At 42.1% G+C, this 18416-nt stretch overlaps 4 protein-coding genes across 8 annotated transcripts; 1 reads left to right on the plus strand and 3 right to left on the minus strand.

Moving 5' to 3' along the window:
- Positions 1–607: 607 nt before the first annotated feature.
- On the plus strand, positions 608–3857 carry pdx1 (pancreatic and duodenal homeobox 1). The gene is made up of 2 exons (XM_084340850.1): positions 608–1104; positions 3467–3857. Exons 1-2 carry the CDS (start codon positions 711–713, stop codon positions 3850–3852), a joined length of 780 nt encoding a protein of 259 aa, XP_084196976.1. The 5' UTR covers positions 608–710; the 3' UTR covers positions 3853–3857.
- A 398-nt stretch (positions 3858–4255) lies between these two features.
- LOC311249639 (2-oxo-4-hydroxy-4-carboxy-5-ureidoimidazoline decarboxylase-like) lies at positions 4256–5075 on the minus strand (the record flags this gene model as incomplete). 2 transcript variants are annotated; one of them, XM_084340844.1, is made up of 3 exons in its annotated part: positions 4811–5075; positions 4442–4725; positions 4256–4364 (listed from the first exon to the last, which is right to left on the minus strand). In XM_084340844.1, exons 1-3 carry the CDS (start codon positions 4983–4985, stop codon positions 4359–4361), a joined length of 465 nt encoding a protein of 154 aa, XP_084196970.1. In that variant the 5' UTR covers positions 4986–5075. The 2 variants fall into 2 exon arrangements, with proteins under 2 accessions (XP_084196970.1, XP_084196969.1); XM_084340843.1 differs by lacking the exon at positions 4256–4364 and having other exon boundaries at positions 4379–4725.
- Positions 5076–5645: 570 nt separating this feature from the next.
- Positions 5646–18119, minus strand: LOC311249637 (receptor-type tyrosine-protein kinase FLT3-like). Of its 4 annotated transcripts, none has more exons than XM_084340839.1 (24): positions 18046–18119; positions 17238–17320; positions 16525–16676; positions 16302–16426; positions 16070–16181; positions 15788–15927; positions 15446–15621; positions 15218–15356; positions 14931–15108; positions 14698–14798; positions 14150–14264; positions 13864–14066; positions 13664–13773; positions 13441–13573; positions 12118–12222; positions 11922–12032; positions 11278–11434; positions 11075–11187; positions 10859–10980; positions 10171–10293; positions 9952–10063; positions 9757–9856; positions 9253–9358; positions 5646–5989 (listed from the first exon to the last, which is right to left on the minus strand). In XM_084340839.1, the coding sequence occupies exons 1-24, from the start codon at positions 18071–18073 to the stop codon at positions 5774–5776; spliced, it is 3060 nt and encodes a 1019-aa protein (XP_084196965.1). In that variant the 5' UTR covers positions 18074–18119; the 3' UTR covers positions 5646–5773. The 4 variants fall into 4 exon arrangements, with proteins under 4 accessions (XP_084196965.1, XP_084196966.1, XP_084196964.1 ...); XM_084340840.1 differs by lacking the exon at positions 5646–5989 and adding an exon at positions 8264–9154 and having other exon boundaries at positions 13864–14063; XM_084340838.1 differs by lacking the exon at positions 5646–5989 and adding an exon at positions 8264–9154.
- Positions 6336–7118, minus strand: LOC311249638 (2-oxo-4-hydroxy-4-carboxy-5-ureidoimidazoline decarboxylase-like; the record flags this gene model as incomplete). Its single annotated transcript, XM_084340842.1, has 2 exons — positions 6336–6858; positions 6944–7118. The coding sequence occupies 2 exons, from the start codon at positions 7116–7118 to the stop codon at positions 6509–6511; spliced, it is 525 nt and encodes a 174-aa protein (XP_084196968.1). The 3' UTR covers positions 6336–6508.
- Positions 18120–18416: the final 297 nt, after the last annotated feature.

An 18416-nucleotide genomic window follows, 5' to 3' on the forward strand; every position in this document is an offset into this window, starting at 1 on the left:
TGTGCAGACAGAGATATAATCATATAAAGCGTCGATGCTTCATTGTTTGAGGACAATTCTACATGAAGAACATGTTTATAGGACCTTTTTTTTTTTTTTTAAAGGTGCATTATGTAGTTTTGTGGAGGAAAGACAGACACATCTTTGACTTTTTTCTTCTTAAACAAACAAACTGTCTTTGTTTTCGTGAATGAATACACAAACTGACTTTAAAAGACAACACGATTACCCACTGTGGCGGACCCTGCCACCTTTCCAGCTTCAAACAGCTTGTTTATGCAGTTAAAGAAAAGAAAAAACATTTCTGAGTTTGTCTTATTACCTCATTATATTGTAAATACTGTAATAAAAAGTTTGAGCTGCTTCTCCAAAACTACACAGTGCCCCTTTAACCGTCCTCTGTGTGTGCGGATTCACCTGCTCACTTGTGGGGGCAAACACAGGTGGGTGCCAGGTAAACGCTGCGGTATTTACAGAGTGGCATTGATTTACGCGCTCTGTTCAATTTACTGAAAAATCCCACAAGCGGCAGAATATCCTGGAAACTGCGGGGCTGTGGGTCCAGCAAACAGTGAAGCCAATGGCTTTGTCGCTGCGCAGTCACATGGTGGCAGAGTGACACACCTGTGTGGAGCCGCGGGGGCCTCGCAGTTGCGCCAGAGGCAGGTGGAGCAGAAGGTGCACGCCGAGGCACGGCGCAGCTACGGTACATGTGCGGGTCCTCGGAAGCCATGAATCGGGAAGATCATTATTACCCCTCTCAGGTTTTTAAAGACTCATGTGCCTACCAGAGATCACACGGGGAGGACTACAGCCACAGCCCGCCGCCCTGCCTCTACATGAGCAGGCAGGTGCACTCCGTCTACACACCGCCGTCCATGGGCGCCCTGGAGCAGGCCAGCCTGACTGACATCGGCCCCCCTTACAGTCTACAAGCGCGGGAGGATCCACCTCAGCTCCACCATCCTCAGGGGCTCCAGCAGCAGCCTCTCCAGCCCGCCGCAGGCTATGGAGACACGGGGGAACAGAGCAGATACCACCTCCCTTTCCCCTGGATGAAAACCACCAAATCTCACTCACACACCTGGAAGGGACAGTGGGCAGGTAACTCTTCCAAACCTTCCACAGAGAGTCACTGAATGGAGAGCTGAGATTTGCTCGTGATTGAGCCTTAGTTCAAAAATACACGTACAGTTGTGTTGTCAGGTCACAACCAAGCGAGTTTCAGCTGACTCTGTGGCCTGTAATGACATCATGCTCCCAACAATATGATCCTGGGTGTTGCAGTTTACCTTGTCAGTCAATTTGTGAAAGGCCCGGAAGGTCAGCGCTGACTTTTATCAGGTGTTATCGCCACAAAAATGTGAGGTTTTCACAAATAGCCACATCTTAAACCATCAATCGGCCCCTTAAACACCCAAATTGGCACAATGGTGTCTGATCGGTGTTGGCTGCATGAAGAAAGGATCTTTTTGTTAGATCTTGCTTTCACCAAATCTTACAGGTTAAATTAAATTACTGAATCATTTAACTGATCATGTTTTCTATTTTTTATTTAATTTTATTAGAAGACACAATAGGCGTTTGCGATATCCTTCAAAACTGAAGGTAGTTTTCTAATAAATCTCAGAAAAAATACCGACGGACGGATAGACCTTAAAGTTTCTTCAGCTAAAGCAAACCTGTCTTCGACTTTTCTCATCTCAGTGGAAAGTTCTTGACTTTCATTTCTGCGTCGCTGATTTAATACAAATCATTTTTTATCCTCGCTGTCCGCTCCTGTGACACTGTGGCCTACTTTTGGTTTATTTTACGCACAGTTTCTGTGACTCTTCATCAGGACACATTAAAGATACGGATTCATATTTCTATTAGGCCTAAATTTAGCAATACACTTTTGGAAAAGACAAGTTGAGACCTTTCCATTTTAAATCGGCTGGTATAAAGTTTTTAAATAAAAGTGGTAGACTAACAGAGTGGACGGCCGCCAAGGGTCAGAGTTGTGATTCGTGCCCTGATAGATATTTAGACACGATTCCTGCACTCACTGTTGTAGTTAAATTGTAATATGAAATGAATAAAAATAAATAAAGATGAACATGATTGTTTAGGCTCAACACAAAGACATTTCTAGAGAGAAAGAAAAATATTTTTCAATGTCACATTTGTCTGTTGAGTGATTGATTCGTTTATTGATTTGAGGTTTTTACAGCCTGAACAAGTACAATTTAAAAGCAACTGGCACATGAGTATTAACTGCAAACATGTGGATAAGCTTGCGTCCGTAAAATTAATATTTTTTCTGATGTTGTTTCTGGAATAAATCCTTTTTGGCACGACTGTTTGGATGTGTGATACGGGGACATTTTGTAAGCGTTGGTCATTCTTCACTCTCCCATCGGAGTCCCGGAATGTGAGGAGCAACCGGTGGCTTTGCTTCATTTTTTTAAATTATTTTTTTTTAGCCACATGAAACATCTTTACGCACAAGCGTCAGCGACTAAACCGCGTCAAAAAGATCTGACTGTGCCTTCAGATATCACAAACTAAATTATCAATGTTTTTATCATGTTGTCGCTTTTATTTGTGATGTTTAATCACTGGAGGGAATTTTAGATGTGGGTCACCACCTATAGCCTACACAGCTGGGATTTTTTTTACCCAAGAGCAAACAAAAACCTACACCCAACCATACATTAATTAACTCTTAAAGGTGCATTATGTAGTTTAGAGGAAGACAGGTTAATCAGAAGATAAAAAATGTTCATTGGCTGATTTTGTTTGCCTAAACAAACTAAATAAACAAACTGTCTTTGTTTTCATGACTGAATAAATTGAATAAACAGTTTGTCCCTTAAAGGACAACACAATTTCATACTGTTTCACTGTATTTATATGTGGCGGACCCTGCCACCTTTCCAGCTTCAAAACGGTGTCCCCGGGACCTTATTTTCCTCTGAGAACAGCTTGTTTATTCAGAGTTTTTATTACCACCTCATTGACAATGTCAATATTAAAATTCAGAGTTTGAATTTCTTCTCCAAAACTACGCAGTGCCCCTTTAATATCCCAAAAATAATTTCCCCTATAATCTTCAAATCCACTTTACAACTAAATGTCTTGAGAACAAGCATTCCTGTGCTGTGTCCTCGCGTCACCTGTTGCTTCCAAAAGTTTGGGCGACATCTCCAACAAATTCCTTTTAAAATGACAAGTGATGAACGTTTATTTTCCTGGTTATCATGAGACAAATATGCACTGTGGTGTCTGCAGTGGTCAAAAATGTAACCCATACACTTTTGATTGGGCCTTTAGAGATAATTTCAAGTAAAAAATAAAATTCTTTCTTCATGATTAAATCAATAAACACAATTATGTTCACTGCTTGAGATTTAATCCGAACAATATTTGTAACAAATTGCATATATCTTCTTTATAAGGACTCTGAATGTGTGTTTGTCTCCAGGACCGTACGTGATGGCCGAGACGGAGGAAAACAAACGCACGAGGACCGCCTACACGCGCGCCCAGCTGCTGGAGCTCGAGAAGGAGTTCCTGTTCAACCGCTACATCTCGAGGCCGCGCCGCGTGGAGCTGGCGCTGACCCTCAGCCTCACCGAGAGACACATCAAGATCTGGTTCCAGAACCGGCGCATGAAGTGGAAGAAGGAGGAGGACCGGAGGAGGGTGAGGGGCGCGGACCCGGACCAGGACTCCTCCATCACCTCTGGAGACCAGGGGGAGGCCGCCGGAGGGGTCTCCTCCACGAACGGACCTCAGACCGCCTCACCGCCTGTCTCCCCGCTGCACGGCCACTCCCTGTCCGCTCCTCGGTCCCGAGAGCCCGCATAGACCCGCAGGAGGTCAAGACCGGACTTGTAGGAATCCAGTAAGACTCAGATTTAGGGCGATAACGGAGAAAGTATCGTGTCGGACACCACTGACATTTCTCAATCCGACTTTAACATCCATGCTCTGAAGCTTTTTGGGCACCAGATGGCATCCTGAGACAACCAAACCATGCCAGGACCCCACCTACTGTTGCAACATGGAATCAGTTGCACCAATGGTCTAAAGTTTTACCTAACATTATTTTTCACCTCAGACATGTGAGTAGTTATCAGTGTATATATGCGTAATACGGCTGTATGTGTCCACTTGTACATAAGTCTATAGGCTAAATCATGTAAAAATGTCAAATTAGAATCAATCGTACACATATTTTATTGTTTGAAGGATTCATTGTACAGTATGATGGATGATGAATAACACATAAATCTGGAATAAAGCAAATATCACATGAGAGGCGTGAGAACGGTGACAGTCTTTACATCCATGTGGCACAAGACAACTCCAAATTAACCCTCCGGTTGTTTCATTACTTGTTGGGGGCGTCAGCGAGCAGCAGACCCTGGAGACGCAGGCGGCATATCTTCTTCACCTCCTCGATGCCGCGCGCCCTCTCCACCGCGCGCTCGTTGTGGCACCGCTCGGACAGCTGCAGTAAAATGTCGGCCTTGTCGCTCATCCGGGCGCAGATGATGAACGGGAACCCGAAGCGCTCCTTGTACTCCTGGTTGAGCCGGAACATGCGTGAGGCCTCCGCGGAGCTCAGCGCATCCATCCCGGCTCCGGCCTGCTCCTGTTGGGACTCCCGGGTCAGGGTGCCACTCTGGAGGTCCCTGCCCGCCAGGTCCGGGAGGCACCTGAGCATCCCCTCTTTACCTGGACGCGAACAGGGGGCTGGTTAACTAAACAACGCCAAAGTTCAAACACAATAGAGTTAACAAAATGTGGGTCCGTCCCTCACCTGATTCTGGGAGCGCATCGATGAACTCACTGATTGCAGCCTCCAAACCGGTGAAGCTCACAAATGGACGACTCGACCACACGGCAGCTGTTACTATGGGACATTTCTCCACCACATTGCCGAAAATATTCACAAAATCCTCGTAGGGAAGAGTATTCACTGTGGCGATGTCCATTTTCCAACTGGGGACACTCTTACAGGGCGCACAGGCGACAGTGGACGACAACCAACCAGGGACCCGAAGCCTCTCAATTGTTTGCGCAAATGTCGCTCTATAAAAAAAGAGAAAGAGTTTTGCCTTTAGGGATTTGTTTATTTACCTTTTTGTTCCTGGAAGTCAGTCCAAGCACCTCCTTCCTGGTGACATCAGAGAAATAACTGAACAAACCAGGTGGACCACATAGGTCATTATGAAATCTCTCACTATAAGTTTGAGGGGAAAATTCAGCCCACATATCTAAAAAAAATTATATTTTTACTTATAATAATAATAATGGAATAAAATGAAATAAATATTTAACATATATTTGAAATTTACATTATCATAGACCCATATGTCTAGCAGACATGTTGTAACAAATTCTGACCCTGTTTAGGCAGCTCCACCCCCCCAACACTCTACCCAAACTGGTCCAGTTCTTAATGGCCAGGTCTTGCCCCACTTCAGGTCACCACACATGGGCCACAGCTGGTCCAAATGCGGCTAAATGTGCTGATTCTCAGCCAAAATCGTCCCAAGTCAACACATCCTAAATTTAGCCAAAATTGGCAACCATTAGTCAGTGAGAAAAGGGTTGAACTTGGCTGAGCCGCTGCAAGAGCACAACGTAGCTGGCTTACTTGTGCAGGTTGTGTGAGAGACAGCATGTTACGATTTGGAGCTCTAATTACACTTTTCTCCTGTAACTAAGAAACATTAAATAACCTGTTTTCAAAGACAAAGGTTTGGTCACCATGCAGTGATCACTCTGCATCAGGTGTCTTCAGAAGCTCCTCCTCAGCTGCCTCAGTGTATGAATCACACATTTCCACTCTGCTTTCTTCAGTCGCGTTGGTTTGGCGGTAGTCATTGGTCGACTGCGTCTTGCTCTCATTCTGTTTTGCCATGGCGGAAATGTCCAGCACGGTCGCTGCATTCTGGTAGTCGCTGGATGCCTGGTCGAGCATGTTATGGTAGAGCTGAGAGCTGGAGAAGTTGGTTAAGAAAAGGAATATGTTTGGATTAAAATGCTTCTTAAAGATCTGATAAAATATGCGATAAAGCAACAGGCCTACCTGCTCCTCTCTGTCTGTCAGCTGCTCGTCCTTTCCAGTTGGTATGAGCAAGATCATAGTCAGGATTTTAGAAATACTGAGGTTATTCATGTGCATTTTTCATATTTAATGTATCCTGTTACTTTATCCTTTACAGTAGGGACAAAAAGTCTGAGACCTACCAAGTTTATCAGTGTATATATGCGTAATACGGCTGCATGTGTCCACTTGTACATAAGTCTATAGGCTCATCATGTAAAAATGTCAAATTAGAATCAATCGTACACATATTTTATTGTTTGAAGGATTCATTGTACAGTATGATGGATGATGAATAACACATAAATCTGGAATAAAGCAAATATCCCATGAGAGGCGTGAGAACGGTGACAGTCTTTACATCCATGTGGCACAAGACAACTCCAAATTAACCCTCCAGTTGTTTCACAACTTGTTGGGGGCGTCAGTGAGCAGCAGGCCCTGGAGACGCAGGCGGCATATCTTCTTCACCTCCTCGATGCCGCGCGCCCTCTCCACCGCGCGCCCGTTGCGGCACCGCTCGGACAGCTGCAGTAAAATGTCGGCCTTGTCGCTCATCCGGGCGCAGATGATGAACGGGAACCCGAAGCGCTCCTTGTACTCCTGGTTGAGCCGGAACATGCGTGAGGCCTCGGCGGAGCTCAGCGCATCCATCCCGGCTCCGGCCTGCTCCTGTTGGGACTCCCGGGTCAGGGTGCCACTCTGGAGGTCCCTGCCCGCCAGGTCCGGGTGACACCTGAGGATCCCCTCTTTACCTGGACGCGAACAGGGGGCTGGTTGAGTAAACAACGCCAAAGTTCAAACACAATAGAGTTAACAAAATGTGGGTCCGTCCCTCACCTGATTCTGGGAGCGCATCGATGAACTCACTGATTGCAGCCTCCAAACCGGTGAAGCTCACAAATGGACGACTCGACCACACGGCAGCTGTTACTATGGGACATTTCTCCACCACATTGCCGAAAATATTCACAAAATCCTCGTAGGGAAGAGTATTCACTGTGGCGATGTCCATTTTCCAACTGGGGACACTCAGGGCGCACAGGCGGCGTTCGTTAACCTTCGGACAACAAGGGTTAATGTACTGTTGGATGAGCCCCCCTGGCCTGTGGTTAATCATTTACTTTTCAGATCAGCTGCCAATCATTTGAAGATGAAAAGAGGAGTTTGCTGAAGAGTTAGGCCAGTTTCAGACTCCAACATATCAGCCTAAACGGTCCTTTAAGTGTATCAGAGTGGACGACCACCAACCGGACCTGAAGACTCTCAATTGTTTGCGCAAATGTCGCTCTATAAAAAAAGAGAAAGAGAAGAGTTTTGCCTTTAGAGGCTTTTGTTTATTCGGTCGGTCCAAGCACCTCCTTCCTGGTGACATCACAGAAAGAACTGAGCAAACGAGGTGGACCACATAGGTCATTATGAAATCTCTCACTATAAGTTTGAGGGGAACATTCAACCCAAATATCTAAGAAATGTAATATTTTTTTACCTATAATAATAATAATAATAATAATAATAATAATAATAATAATATATGTCTAGCAGACATTTTCTAACAAATCCTGACCCGTGTTTAGGCAGCTCCACCCCCCAACACTACTCCCAAACTGGTCCAGTTCTTAAGGGCCAGATCTTGCCCCACTTCAGGTCACCACACATGGGCCACAGCTGTATGTCAGGTGGATGAAGGGGAAACATGTTCCAGCCTTTTTGAATTGAAAGCTGTTGTAAGCAATATATATATTTTTTATTAAAACATGTATTAAGTAGCTCTGTATTCTAACATGAATCACTCTCTCTCCTCTCAGTAAAGAGCAGTAAAAGACAAAGACATTTTCTGGTATCCCTGCCCACTTTATCCAATCAGGACAGAGAACTCCACGAAGAGGCGAGCCTTTCTGCTGGTGAACACGCAGAGAAGTTAGCTAAAACGACGTCTTACAGCAGCTTTAATGATTTCTGCACACTAAAAAACACTGAGGGGTGGGGTCAATATAATAGTAATAACTGATTTGACACTTTAAACACTCAGTGGTACTGGGTCAAGCTAACCCATTATTAAGTTGGTATTATATTAATCCTACACTGGGTACATTTTGTACCCTGTGTTTTTTAGAGTGTGTAATCTTTGCTCTTTTGTGTGAAATAATGAATACTTCAGTGTGTATAAGTACATTTTATTGAAGGTAAATGATTAAACATGACAATACAATGTAAAATCCATCCATTAGTTAAAAATAAATGTGGAAATGTTACAAAAAATGAGTGCAATTTGCAATTAACAGCTGCTGACATAATATAAGAGATGACAACAAATATATACGGTTACGTTTCATTGCAGAACAATATATAAAGTCAAAATTGTAACGATGATGTATAATAAAATCTAAAACTAAAAGTGAATTAGTTGCTACAGTATGTAGGCCTAATGTAGAAAAAGAGCTACAACTCTATAATTTGAATGTCTTTATATACATTTATATGTGTCACAAATGTAGTCCTGAGAATATTTGGATCCTTTTATGAAACCAGTTCTTGATTTTCAGCTGCACGATAAAAACTCATAGAAAACAAAAAATACAGTTTTTACATTCAGACCACATTATCATAGTGAGAATATAATTCACTGACGTCCTGTCTACATGATCAAAAACTTTGTACGTTCTGTTACTTCTGCACATTATGAAAATATATGTTAAATACGTGCTACATAATCCTACAAGTCTGAAAATGCTTAGAATATTTTTATAGAATATAAAGCAAGTGCATTCTACTGTAACTAAGAAACATTAAATAACTGTTTTCAAAGACAAAGGTTTGGTTACCATGCAGTGATCACTCTGCATCAGGTGTCTTCAGCAGCTCCTCCTCAGCTGCCTCAGTGTATGAATCACACATTTCCACTCTGCTTTCTTCAGTCGCGTTGGTTTGCCGGTAGTCATTGGTCGACTGCGTCTTGCTCTCATTCTGTTTTGCCATGGCGGAAATGTCCAGAACGGTCGCTGCATTCTGGTAGTCGCTGGATGTCTGGTCGAGCATGTTATGGTAGAGCTGAGAGCGGCGAGAAGTTGGTTAAGAAAAGGAATATGTTTGGATTAAAATGCTTCTTAAAAGATCTGATAAAATATGCGATAGAGCAACAGGCCTACCTGCTCCTCTCTGTCTGTCAGCTGCTCGCCGATAAAGGACACCAGTTTGGAGAAGGATGGCCGGTTGCAGGGATCCAGAGCCCAACACTTACACATCATCCCGTACCTGGAGAGGAGAGTCATGGAAGAAAGGAGATGAAAAATTCACAGTAGTTCCTGTATCTGAAACAGAACTAATGTCTATTGTCTCTTCCACTTAGCCATGATATCCAGAAGATAAAGGTAGCTGCACTACTGTATGTTTGATCTGTAAGACAGTGGAAGAAGTACTCTGAAATGACCGCCCCCCTGATGCAACTGTTGGCCACCCCGCTAGCCTAGTGTCATTCCCAGCATCTGCATCCATCAGCATGCACGTTTATAGTGTTTTTACTGCTATTCTTAATTCAAAATTCATGTGCAAATTATTAAAATATCAACCATCGCACAACAGTGTGCAATGACTGGTGTGTTCATTTACTAGAGATACATAAGAGTTAAGCCACACAGAATAAAGACACCTACACAGACTCGTTGGCGTAGTATGGACACTCCATCTTAAAGCCCCTCTCAATCATTGAATAGAACGTGTGATCCACCTTCATGCCCGGGTACGGAGTAACACCTGGTTAGACAGACAGAGTTGGTGTTAATAACTGTACAGGAATTGATTGTGTGCTTGTTTTTCCTGCTAATGGAGGGTGCTTGGCGAAGGCTTACCGAGTGAAAAGATCTCCCAGAGCAGAATGCCATAAGCCCAGACGTCACTCTTCATGGTGTAAATCCCCTGGAAGGTGCTCTCTGGAGCCATCCACTTCACCGGCAAGCGCACCTGACCGACAGCAGTCAACAACATGATGTGTGAGACGTGATGAAAACATATCTAGATCGTAGCAACCAGTGAGTTATGTGAAATAACAGAAGTATCATCTGACGTACATTTCCTCGCACAACATAGTTGGAGTCGTTGTCGATGTCTCGGGCCAGTCCAAAGTCACCAATTTTCACCAGTCTGCCCTTTGTCACCAACACGTTTCGAGCTGCCAGGTCTCGGTGGATGCACTGCAGAGAGACAGGAGCCCTCGTCAGGATCTTTACTTCAGTCACACCACATGTAACCCACAAAGAGCAGGCCCATAACTTTAACTTTAACTTACTGCCAGAGTAACCACTAACTGCTGCTAACTGTATGTGCCGATAGTTAGATAAAGTATCTTTTTCTTGATTTTTATTAAAATGGCCAGAAAAATGACCCAAAGTCAAAGTTAATATCATCCAATGGGCTGTTTTGTTTGATAATCAGTCTACAATTAAAAAATGATAGATAAATAGATGATTACTTCCACATAATACATTCATAAAGAGCAAAAGTTCACAACTGAGCTGCTAGAACTGGGGACAATGAATTAAAGACAATTAATTTGAATGATTAATTAATCGTAAAAGCAGTGGTCAATTAGTCTTCTGTTGATCAACTAATCCACAGTGTTTGTCTACTTATTGTTTCTTTGTTGTGAATCATCGAAGTGTGGAAACTAAAAAAGCATCAACTGTGTGTTTCCGTGTGTCCGCGTAGTGCTGACAGATGTAAATGTAGAGAGTTTCCATGTCGCCCTTCCTCTCTTACATTCTGGGAGGACAGGAACTCCATCCCTTTGGCCACTTGGAAGGCAAAGCTGAGCAGGTCATCAAAGGTCAGGGTTTGCAGGTCCTCTGTCTGATCATCCAGGTGTTCGTAGATTTCTGGGTCTGCAGATAAACCAGGATCAGTTAGGATCAACAGTTGCACTGTGGATGTAAATGTATTAGTTTATCTGTTTGACAACATGTGTGCACTTTCTACCTTCAAAGCCGTCCATGTCACCTGAGTTGAGGGTGAGGAGGGCGATGTCGTCCTGCCCTCTGGTGGTAGATCCGTACATAGGCACGTAATTGTCGACAGCTTTGTCCAGCTCACTGAGAAAACACAAACGTTGTAGTGTTAAACCAGACTTAACACCCTTTGTTGCCCGTATTAACCAAACCGTTCCCTCCTGTTGTTCCTACCTGGAGTTTTTCTTGGGCTGCAGGTTGTGGTAAAGGCTGCTGAAACGGTCCTTGTTGAAAGCATCAGTCACAGACTTGTGGTAGTGCTCTCTGTTTCTCTTCAGGTAGTTCAGCAGATCTCCATAACAGCAGTACTGGAAAATCAAGTATATGGGTCCTACATCGGAAAAAATACAAATAATAATCAATATCTAATAGTTTATAACACAATATAATATAGTTATAAGCTGATATGGGGTCATTTTAGGTTGTTCTGTATTATTACAACTGTGTTTTACTGCATTATCATTCTTTCTCTTTTTATACACCAGTATCCAGTTACGGGCGACCACAAGAGGAACTAAAGTTGTTGATAAATATATTAATAAACACTTCTCTAAAACTACAATATACATACATGTAGTACATAACTGTAGTATATAACTGCCTATAAATGCAGAATTTGTGGAGGTTAAAGTCTGTTAAAGTAGACAGAGCAGCAGCAGTAGTAGTGGTGCAGACACAGCACTATGCTGTAGTCACTCTTCAGAACATATGAAGTCATAGCACTAGATGGATCATCCCATCTGACAAAAGCTGCCAGCCTACTTGTGATAAACGCAGACGTAACACACAAAACTTGTTTTTATCAGCGGTGAATGTACCTGAGTCTGTGCATGCGCCGAGTAGGTTGACAACGTTGGCATGGTGACCGATGTGAGTCAACATCTTGAGCTCTGACATCAGAGCCTCCTTCTCCACCGTCTGGTGTTTCTCTGCAGGGTCAAATACCACATCAGCTACTGAAATGACCTCCGTGACATTTTTGCATCTCACACATGGAGTAAATGAAGCCCTGACCTTTGAGCATCTTGACGGCCACCTGCTGTGAGACTCCAGGCTTATTGATGCCGTAAGCTGTCGCCTGGACCACCATGCCAAAAGCCCCAGAGCCCAGTTCATCACCTAGGGAGGACACGGAAACACTCTGAGTACAACTTCATCTGGATTATTGCTCACATTGACCTTACAGGCCAGTGTAGCTTTATTTGCACAATGTAGTAATAACATAAGAAATTGTGGAAGTGGTTGAATGCAACTCAGTACACTTACTCAAGTACAGTTTTGAGGTACTTCACTACATTTATTTAACAGCTGTAGCTACTAATTGCTTTACACTTAAGATTGTTAATATAAAAACACTGGATGAAGCACAATGCACTGTTAAAGATTGAACCAGTGGGATCTACTTGTCACCATTAGATGTCTTCAGAGCGTCAACGATTAGTTGAAAGAAAATTAATCGAGTAATTGTTTCAGTCATTTTTCAACCACAAGTATCAAACACTTGCTGGTTCCAGCCTCTTGAACGTGAGGATTTTCTGCTTTTCTTTGTCATTTATGATAGTAAATGAAGAGTCTTTGGTTTTTTGGACTCTTGCTTGAGAGAGCATGTTTCACAACTCTTTGACATTTTTTAGTCAAACCAATGACTCCCAAAGTGTGGGCTGTGGCCCACTGGTGGACAGTGAAGGTACTGCAGGTGGGCCACAGGAGGTCATTTACAATAAGTAAGTAAGTAAATAAGGTATTATTCTTTATTTATTTTTAAGGAAACACTTTCTGTCTCATGTGTTGATCAGAGTTGTGATAAAATGTTGGGTGACTCCAAATTGAGCCACATCTTTCTTAAATTTGGGAATAGCTGGTCTAAACGATTTGTTGATTACTTGTAAAAAATTATTGGCAGATTAATGGAGGACAAAAACAATCATTAGTTGCAGCCCTAGATGAGGTTTTCTCAGTTCCACTAAAATATGATTTATTGTTTAAACCTCTCACATGGTTTCTGGACACAACTGTTCAAGACTCCAGAATTTCACAAAAAGTCTAAAAAAAAATAATCTAGAAATTTCCCATCAATCGTCTCATGAGAAGCTGAAACTGTGTAATGTAGTTCAAACTAGAAGTAGTTCCCAGTAGCTACAACAGTTCCTGCTGCTTACACACTGATGTATCAGTATTAACAATGTAATATATCAGTCAAATTTAATATATTACATTATTTACTTAGGATTTTAAATGCAGGGATTTTACAAGTAATAGAGTACTTTTGTATTGTAAAGCTGTAAGTGCTTCAACCACCACTGAAGCATCGTGTTTGAATCCTGATATTATTCATACCCAGTTCCAGGTTCTCCCTGGGAAACTCCCATTTCTGGTCGTATTCAAAGTCCTTGAAGTTGATGTAGATGTAATCATTGTCATTGGGTCCGACCACCTGGATTATCTGAAGCTGGGGCTGATACTGAGGTTTCTATTGGAAACACAAACGTCAATAGCATCATTTCCTTGTGTGTTTGTTTGCATGTGTTTGTGTGTATAAGTGTTGATGTGTTATGTATACCTTCTTTTTGACAAAGTACATGAGCGCTATGCTGACTACTGTCAAAGCCAGAAGCAGAGCGAAACTGCCCACTTTCAGTGCCATTAAGCTGTCGACATCATCTTGACCCCCTGAAAACAGAGGTGAAGGTCAGTTTCTATCGACAGTCGTCAAACAACACAATTTAATTTCATGATTTTGTAATGTGAAATCTATCTCACCATCTATGAGCGGTGATGACAGTGGGTAGTACATGGGTTGGTGGCACCAGGAGCCAACTGTGTTATTCAGGCAAAACTTTACGTATTGTCCGCCCACCCAAGATCTGCTCAGAGAGCTCTTGATTGTCTTGGTACAGACGAAATCAGAGTCTGTTTGAGAGGCCCCTTGGAGCTCTTCCCAGGGAGAGTTTTCATCGCAACTGCTACGAGACAAAGAGAAGGGACTTGAGGAAATCTGAATCTGAGCGTGTGTGTGCAGATCTGTGAGATCTGACAGTGAACGTACCTGTCATTGGCCGAGGAACAAGACTTCCAGGTGTAAGTTGCAGGCGTTAGACTTACAGTCTCAATGGTGAAGGTATCATTCTCCTCGTTCGCAATGAATTTGAAATGTGGTGTGTCTGAAACAAAGTAAGGGGACCATAAGCTCTGTTCCATGTAAATTATCATTGTACATTTTAAAGGATCACTATGTAGTTTTTGGGAAAGAAATTTTAATCAGAAGAGAAAGATCTTTATTGACTGATGGTTTTTTTTTGCCTAAACAAACTAAATAAACAAACTCTTTGTTTTCATGACTGAAAAACTGAATAAACAACACAATTTCATATTGTTTTACTGTGTTCATATTTGGCGGACCCTGCCACCTTTCAAGCTTCAAACAGTGGTCTGGGGACCTTATTTTCCTCTGAGAACAGCTTGTTTATTCAGTTATGGGAGTGAGTTTGTATTATTACCTCACTAATATTGTAAATATGAAAATTCTGAGAATTGAATTTGTTCCCCAAAACTACACATAGTGCCCCTTTTACACACACAATAAATCTCTCTTACCCACAACACACACTGATATAGTCCTTGTTTCTTTTCGTCCTCCAGCCTCCAAGTGTAACTTATAATCTCCTGATTTGAGTGGACCACACAGCTTCACACTCCTGTGAAGACATCATGCATATAAAACCATCCATCCACAATAATATAGCTCGTATCATATGATTACGTTTCCAAACAGTCTGTTAATACTGATGGAAAGACTTTAAATGTTTTGCATTGCTTCATTTGTCTACCTGTGTTTGGTCACCCAGGTGTCCCTGACACATTTAGTCATAGTTTTATCGGGAGCTTCCCAGGAACAGTTCTGAAGCACCGGGTGGTAGGAAACGCTGGCTACCAAACAGGAGGTGGATGCATCCTGAGCTGTTAGGGTCTTGGTCTCATCCAGCTGGACAGAGAGGAAACCCTCAGCTGCAGCAACGCAAGAAAGAAATCAGTTAAACATGATACAAATAGGCTGAAACAAGAGAGAGAAGAAGCAAAGTTCGTTGGTAACGGTTTGAAGAAAAAGATGTGTTACCCTGAACATGAATGTAAACAGACTTGGCTTTGTTTTCTGGACCCCTGCAGGTATATGTGCCAGTGTGGTTCACACTAACTGATCTGATGAACAGGTAGGCCATCCGGCTGCTATCATGTGAGTCACTTCTAATGCATATCTGGGACAGAAACAGAAAGATTTGTGTAAGGAAATAGTTCAAATTCGTTCATTTCCAAATTTTAAAGAAACTCTCAGTTGTCTCAATACCTCCTCCTCGACTTTTGATGGGCATGGTAATGTACGGGCGTCCATCATTTTGCTGCCTCTTTCCCACCCTGGTGATGGAGACCCCCTCTGCGTCGTTCTGCAGCGAAGCAGTAAACGCTGACCAGGACTCACGGTCACATTAGAAACCTCATCATCAATGAAGTCAGTCTCCAGGTCTGAAACACAAAGTAGGACCTCAAGTCACACAAAAATTGACAGTCATGTACTTTTCTTTTATTCACTCTCTTGAATTATTTGCGACCGTCCGACTAATTCGAGAACTTATTATAGATAAACCCTGAGTAGGATGTATTTAATGAATTTGTTGAAATATATGATTACCGTAGTCATACAGTTGGGAGCATTCTTGTCCTTCAGCATTAGTAGCACAGCACATCACTCCACTATCAGGATATTTACTACTGGATATTGAGATATTTGCCACTCCACTGTCTTCAGGACCATTTGTCCCCTGTTTGTTTCTATTCAAAAGTGAGAGAAACATCATTATTTAGAAAATCTTACTATAATAATCGTTTTTTTCAATAAAGTTAGAGTCAGTAGATTACATTAAACATACATACATACAAATTATGCATACAAATGTAATGAACGACATCTTACCCAGACCATTCAAGCCTGGGCTTCGGGCATCCCTCAGAGATGCATCTGAAGTTAGGAGATCTAAATCGGCTACCTGCACTTTCCAATGTCAGGAGTGGTTTCGTGGGACGTGCTAGAAACAAATTATATGTAATGTAATTGTAAATATAGTTTCATAACAACTGGTAGATCAGCATCAAATGGTTTAGTGCTTGTGTTGAGTTGAGCATTGCAGTAGAGAGCTGTTACTCACTCATTACTACATGAAGGGACACAGTCATGGAGGGCCTGGTGTCATTTCTGGTTTCACAGCTCAGCGTGTACTTCCCTGAATCTGTCTCTGAAAGCGGTGGTAGGACCATGATGTGGCTCCCATTTCTGGTGAGGTTTAAGGAAAAACATCTCAGTCTAATTATATACACTTACAAAAAGGGGGGAAAACACACCTGAGCGCACACACGCAGACATTTACTTACACTGTCTGGATTGTGTCTTCTCCTCTACTCCAGTGGCAGACAGGGCGCTCAGAGACGTGTTCCAGGGAGATGATGAGTTTCTTACCGGCACACACCTCGACGTTCACAGGACCAGATGCATTCAGGTAGTCGGCTGGAGCAAAACACACCACCTGAAAGACACGACTCACCATTTAGTCAAGCAGTAGCATGAATATTTTTGCATTAATCTCGTTGACGATACTTTGTCTTTACAGTTTCTGGCTTGTGGCGTCATTTGGGACATTTGAGAAGAACATTCCCTTCAAACCTGCGTGCTGGTTTTAAGACCAGGACCCTGAAGCTGAAGCAGCTAAATGGAATCCAGCCATCATTAATGTTATTATTTACACCTGTGCTTTTCCTACTGTGTCATGTTAAAATGATACCTTTAAAACGGGGGGATTGTGTCAGAGCCTCTACCTTTCAGAGGTTATACTAAAGTGACACATCAACTCTCAGACGTCAAACTGGTGAACAGAAATGAAACAGAAGTAAATTTAGTCACGTTCGTCTTATTTCCCTCTCTGATGTTTTAGTTCACCTTCCCCGAACACTGGAGCTCACCCGAGAATAAAAATGTCCCTTAACTCAATGATGTTTCAGAAAAATACAGCACTCAGAAATACTAGTACATACATGTGTATTTCATTTGAATTAAGTTAAAACATAGTATGGATTCTGGCAGATTTTACCTCATGACTGGGCACACAGGCTTCGTTACTCGTCGTCACACCATCAGAGCGGTGCAGCTCGATGGCACACAGCAACAGAACAGCTTGAAGGACAGAAAAACTTCATTTCAAACGTTTGTGTGTGTTTTCTGAACAAGCAAATAAAAAAACTGAAAATTATGAGAAATGCAGCATAAAGACTTGGGATTAGTTGATTTAGCAATTAGTCTATTAGAAAACATTTTCTGGTTCCAGCTTCTTAAATGTGAGGATTTGCTGCTTTTCTTTTTCACTGATGAACGTAGATGAAGATTATTTGGTTTTGGACAAAAGAAGCTGTACTTTTCACTTTTTTAAGAAACATTTTATAGGCAAGATTAAGTGTGAAAATAATCTATTAAAACGATAATGAATAAAATCGTGCAGCACATAGAAAGACACTGACAATAATGTAATAAAGTTAATTTCTCAGTATGTGTCTTTCCAGTCGCTTACTTTATTGCTTAAACAACAAAAACAGTAAATCAGATACACTATTTTTTTTATTCTAGATTATAAAAGACATTTTTAAAATGTTAATGATTGTCTTCTACTACAGGGCGTCATATATCAGCCTCTCAACACAAGTAAGCAAAGTTCCTCATCCTGCATCGTTGAACTGCAGCTGAATGTTGAACCCACAGTTTCACTTGACTGATGCAGACGCATGATAGTTAAACAAATGCAAAGTAAAATGAGACATCATTTCATAATTTTATAATTATTGTTAAATTCAGGACTTCAGTCTTATCCTGCAGAGCCAATGGCTGCTTGAAATGGTCTGACTCACCCGCTATCATATGTCTCTGCCTCGGCATGATGTTGTGTCCGTCACTGTCACATACTCATGAGGGCCTGTGGCAGCGAAACTTTGATGCAGATGAGAGCGAGTGACTTTTAAAGGGGGGAAGTGTTGCTGGAAGTGATGACGCCTGTCTGCTACTTTCAGTGGCAAGACCGACAACTTATTATGAATGTGCAGGAAACTCATTTTAATGTCGCAAGGGAATATTACACTACTCAAGAGGGATCTGAATATGTAATATGTGTTTTTATTTGCACCCATATCCCTAATTAATTTTGAGTAGTGTGTAACGTTTTGGGAGATAATAAAATCAATTATAAATACAATCATGTGCAGCGGAGTCGTTATGAAGTCAC

Source organism: Pagrus pagrus (genome assembly GCF_965226575.1).
Source record: "Pagrus pagrus genome assembly, chromosome: 20".
Taxonomy (NCBI): domain Eukaryota; kingdom Metazoa; phylum Chordata; class Actinopteri; order Spariformes; family Sparidae; genus Pagrus; species Pagrus pagrus.

Excerpts from the sequence above, each read along its gene's own strand:
- pdx1 (XM_084340850.1), top strand. The coding sequence starts at position 711 with ATGTGCGGGTCCTCGGAAGCCATGAATCGGGAAGATCATTATTACCCC. Across the intron at positions 1,105-3,466 it reads CTGGAAGGGACAGTGGGCAG|GACCGTACGTGATGGCCGAG; the intron begins GTAACTCTTCCA and ends GTTTGTCTCCAG.
- LOC311249637 (XM_084340839.1), bottom strand. The coding sequence starts at position 18,073 with ATGCCGAGGCAGAGACATATGATAGCGG. Across the intron at positions 12,033-12,117 it reads GGCCGTCAAGATGCTCAAAG|AGAAACACCAGACGGTGGAG; the intron begins GTCAGGGCTTCA and ends TTGACCCTGCAG. Across the intron at positions 9,359-9,756 it reads TACTACGCCAACGAGTCTGT|GTACGGGATGATGTGTAAGT; the intron begins GTAGGTGTCTTT and ends TCTCCTCTCCAG.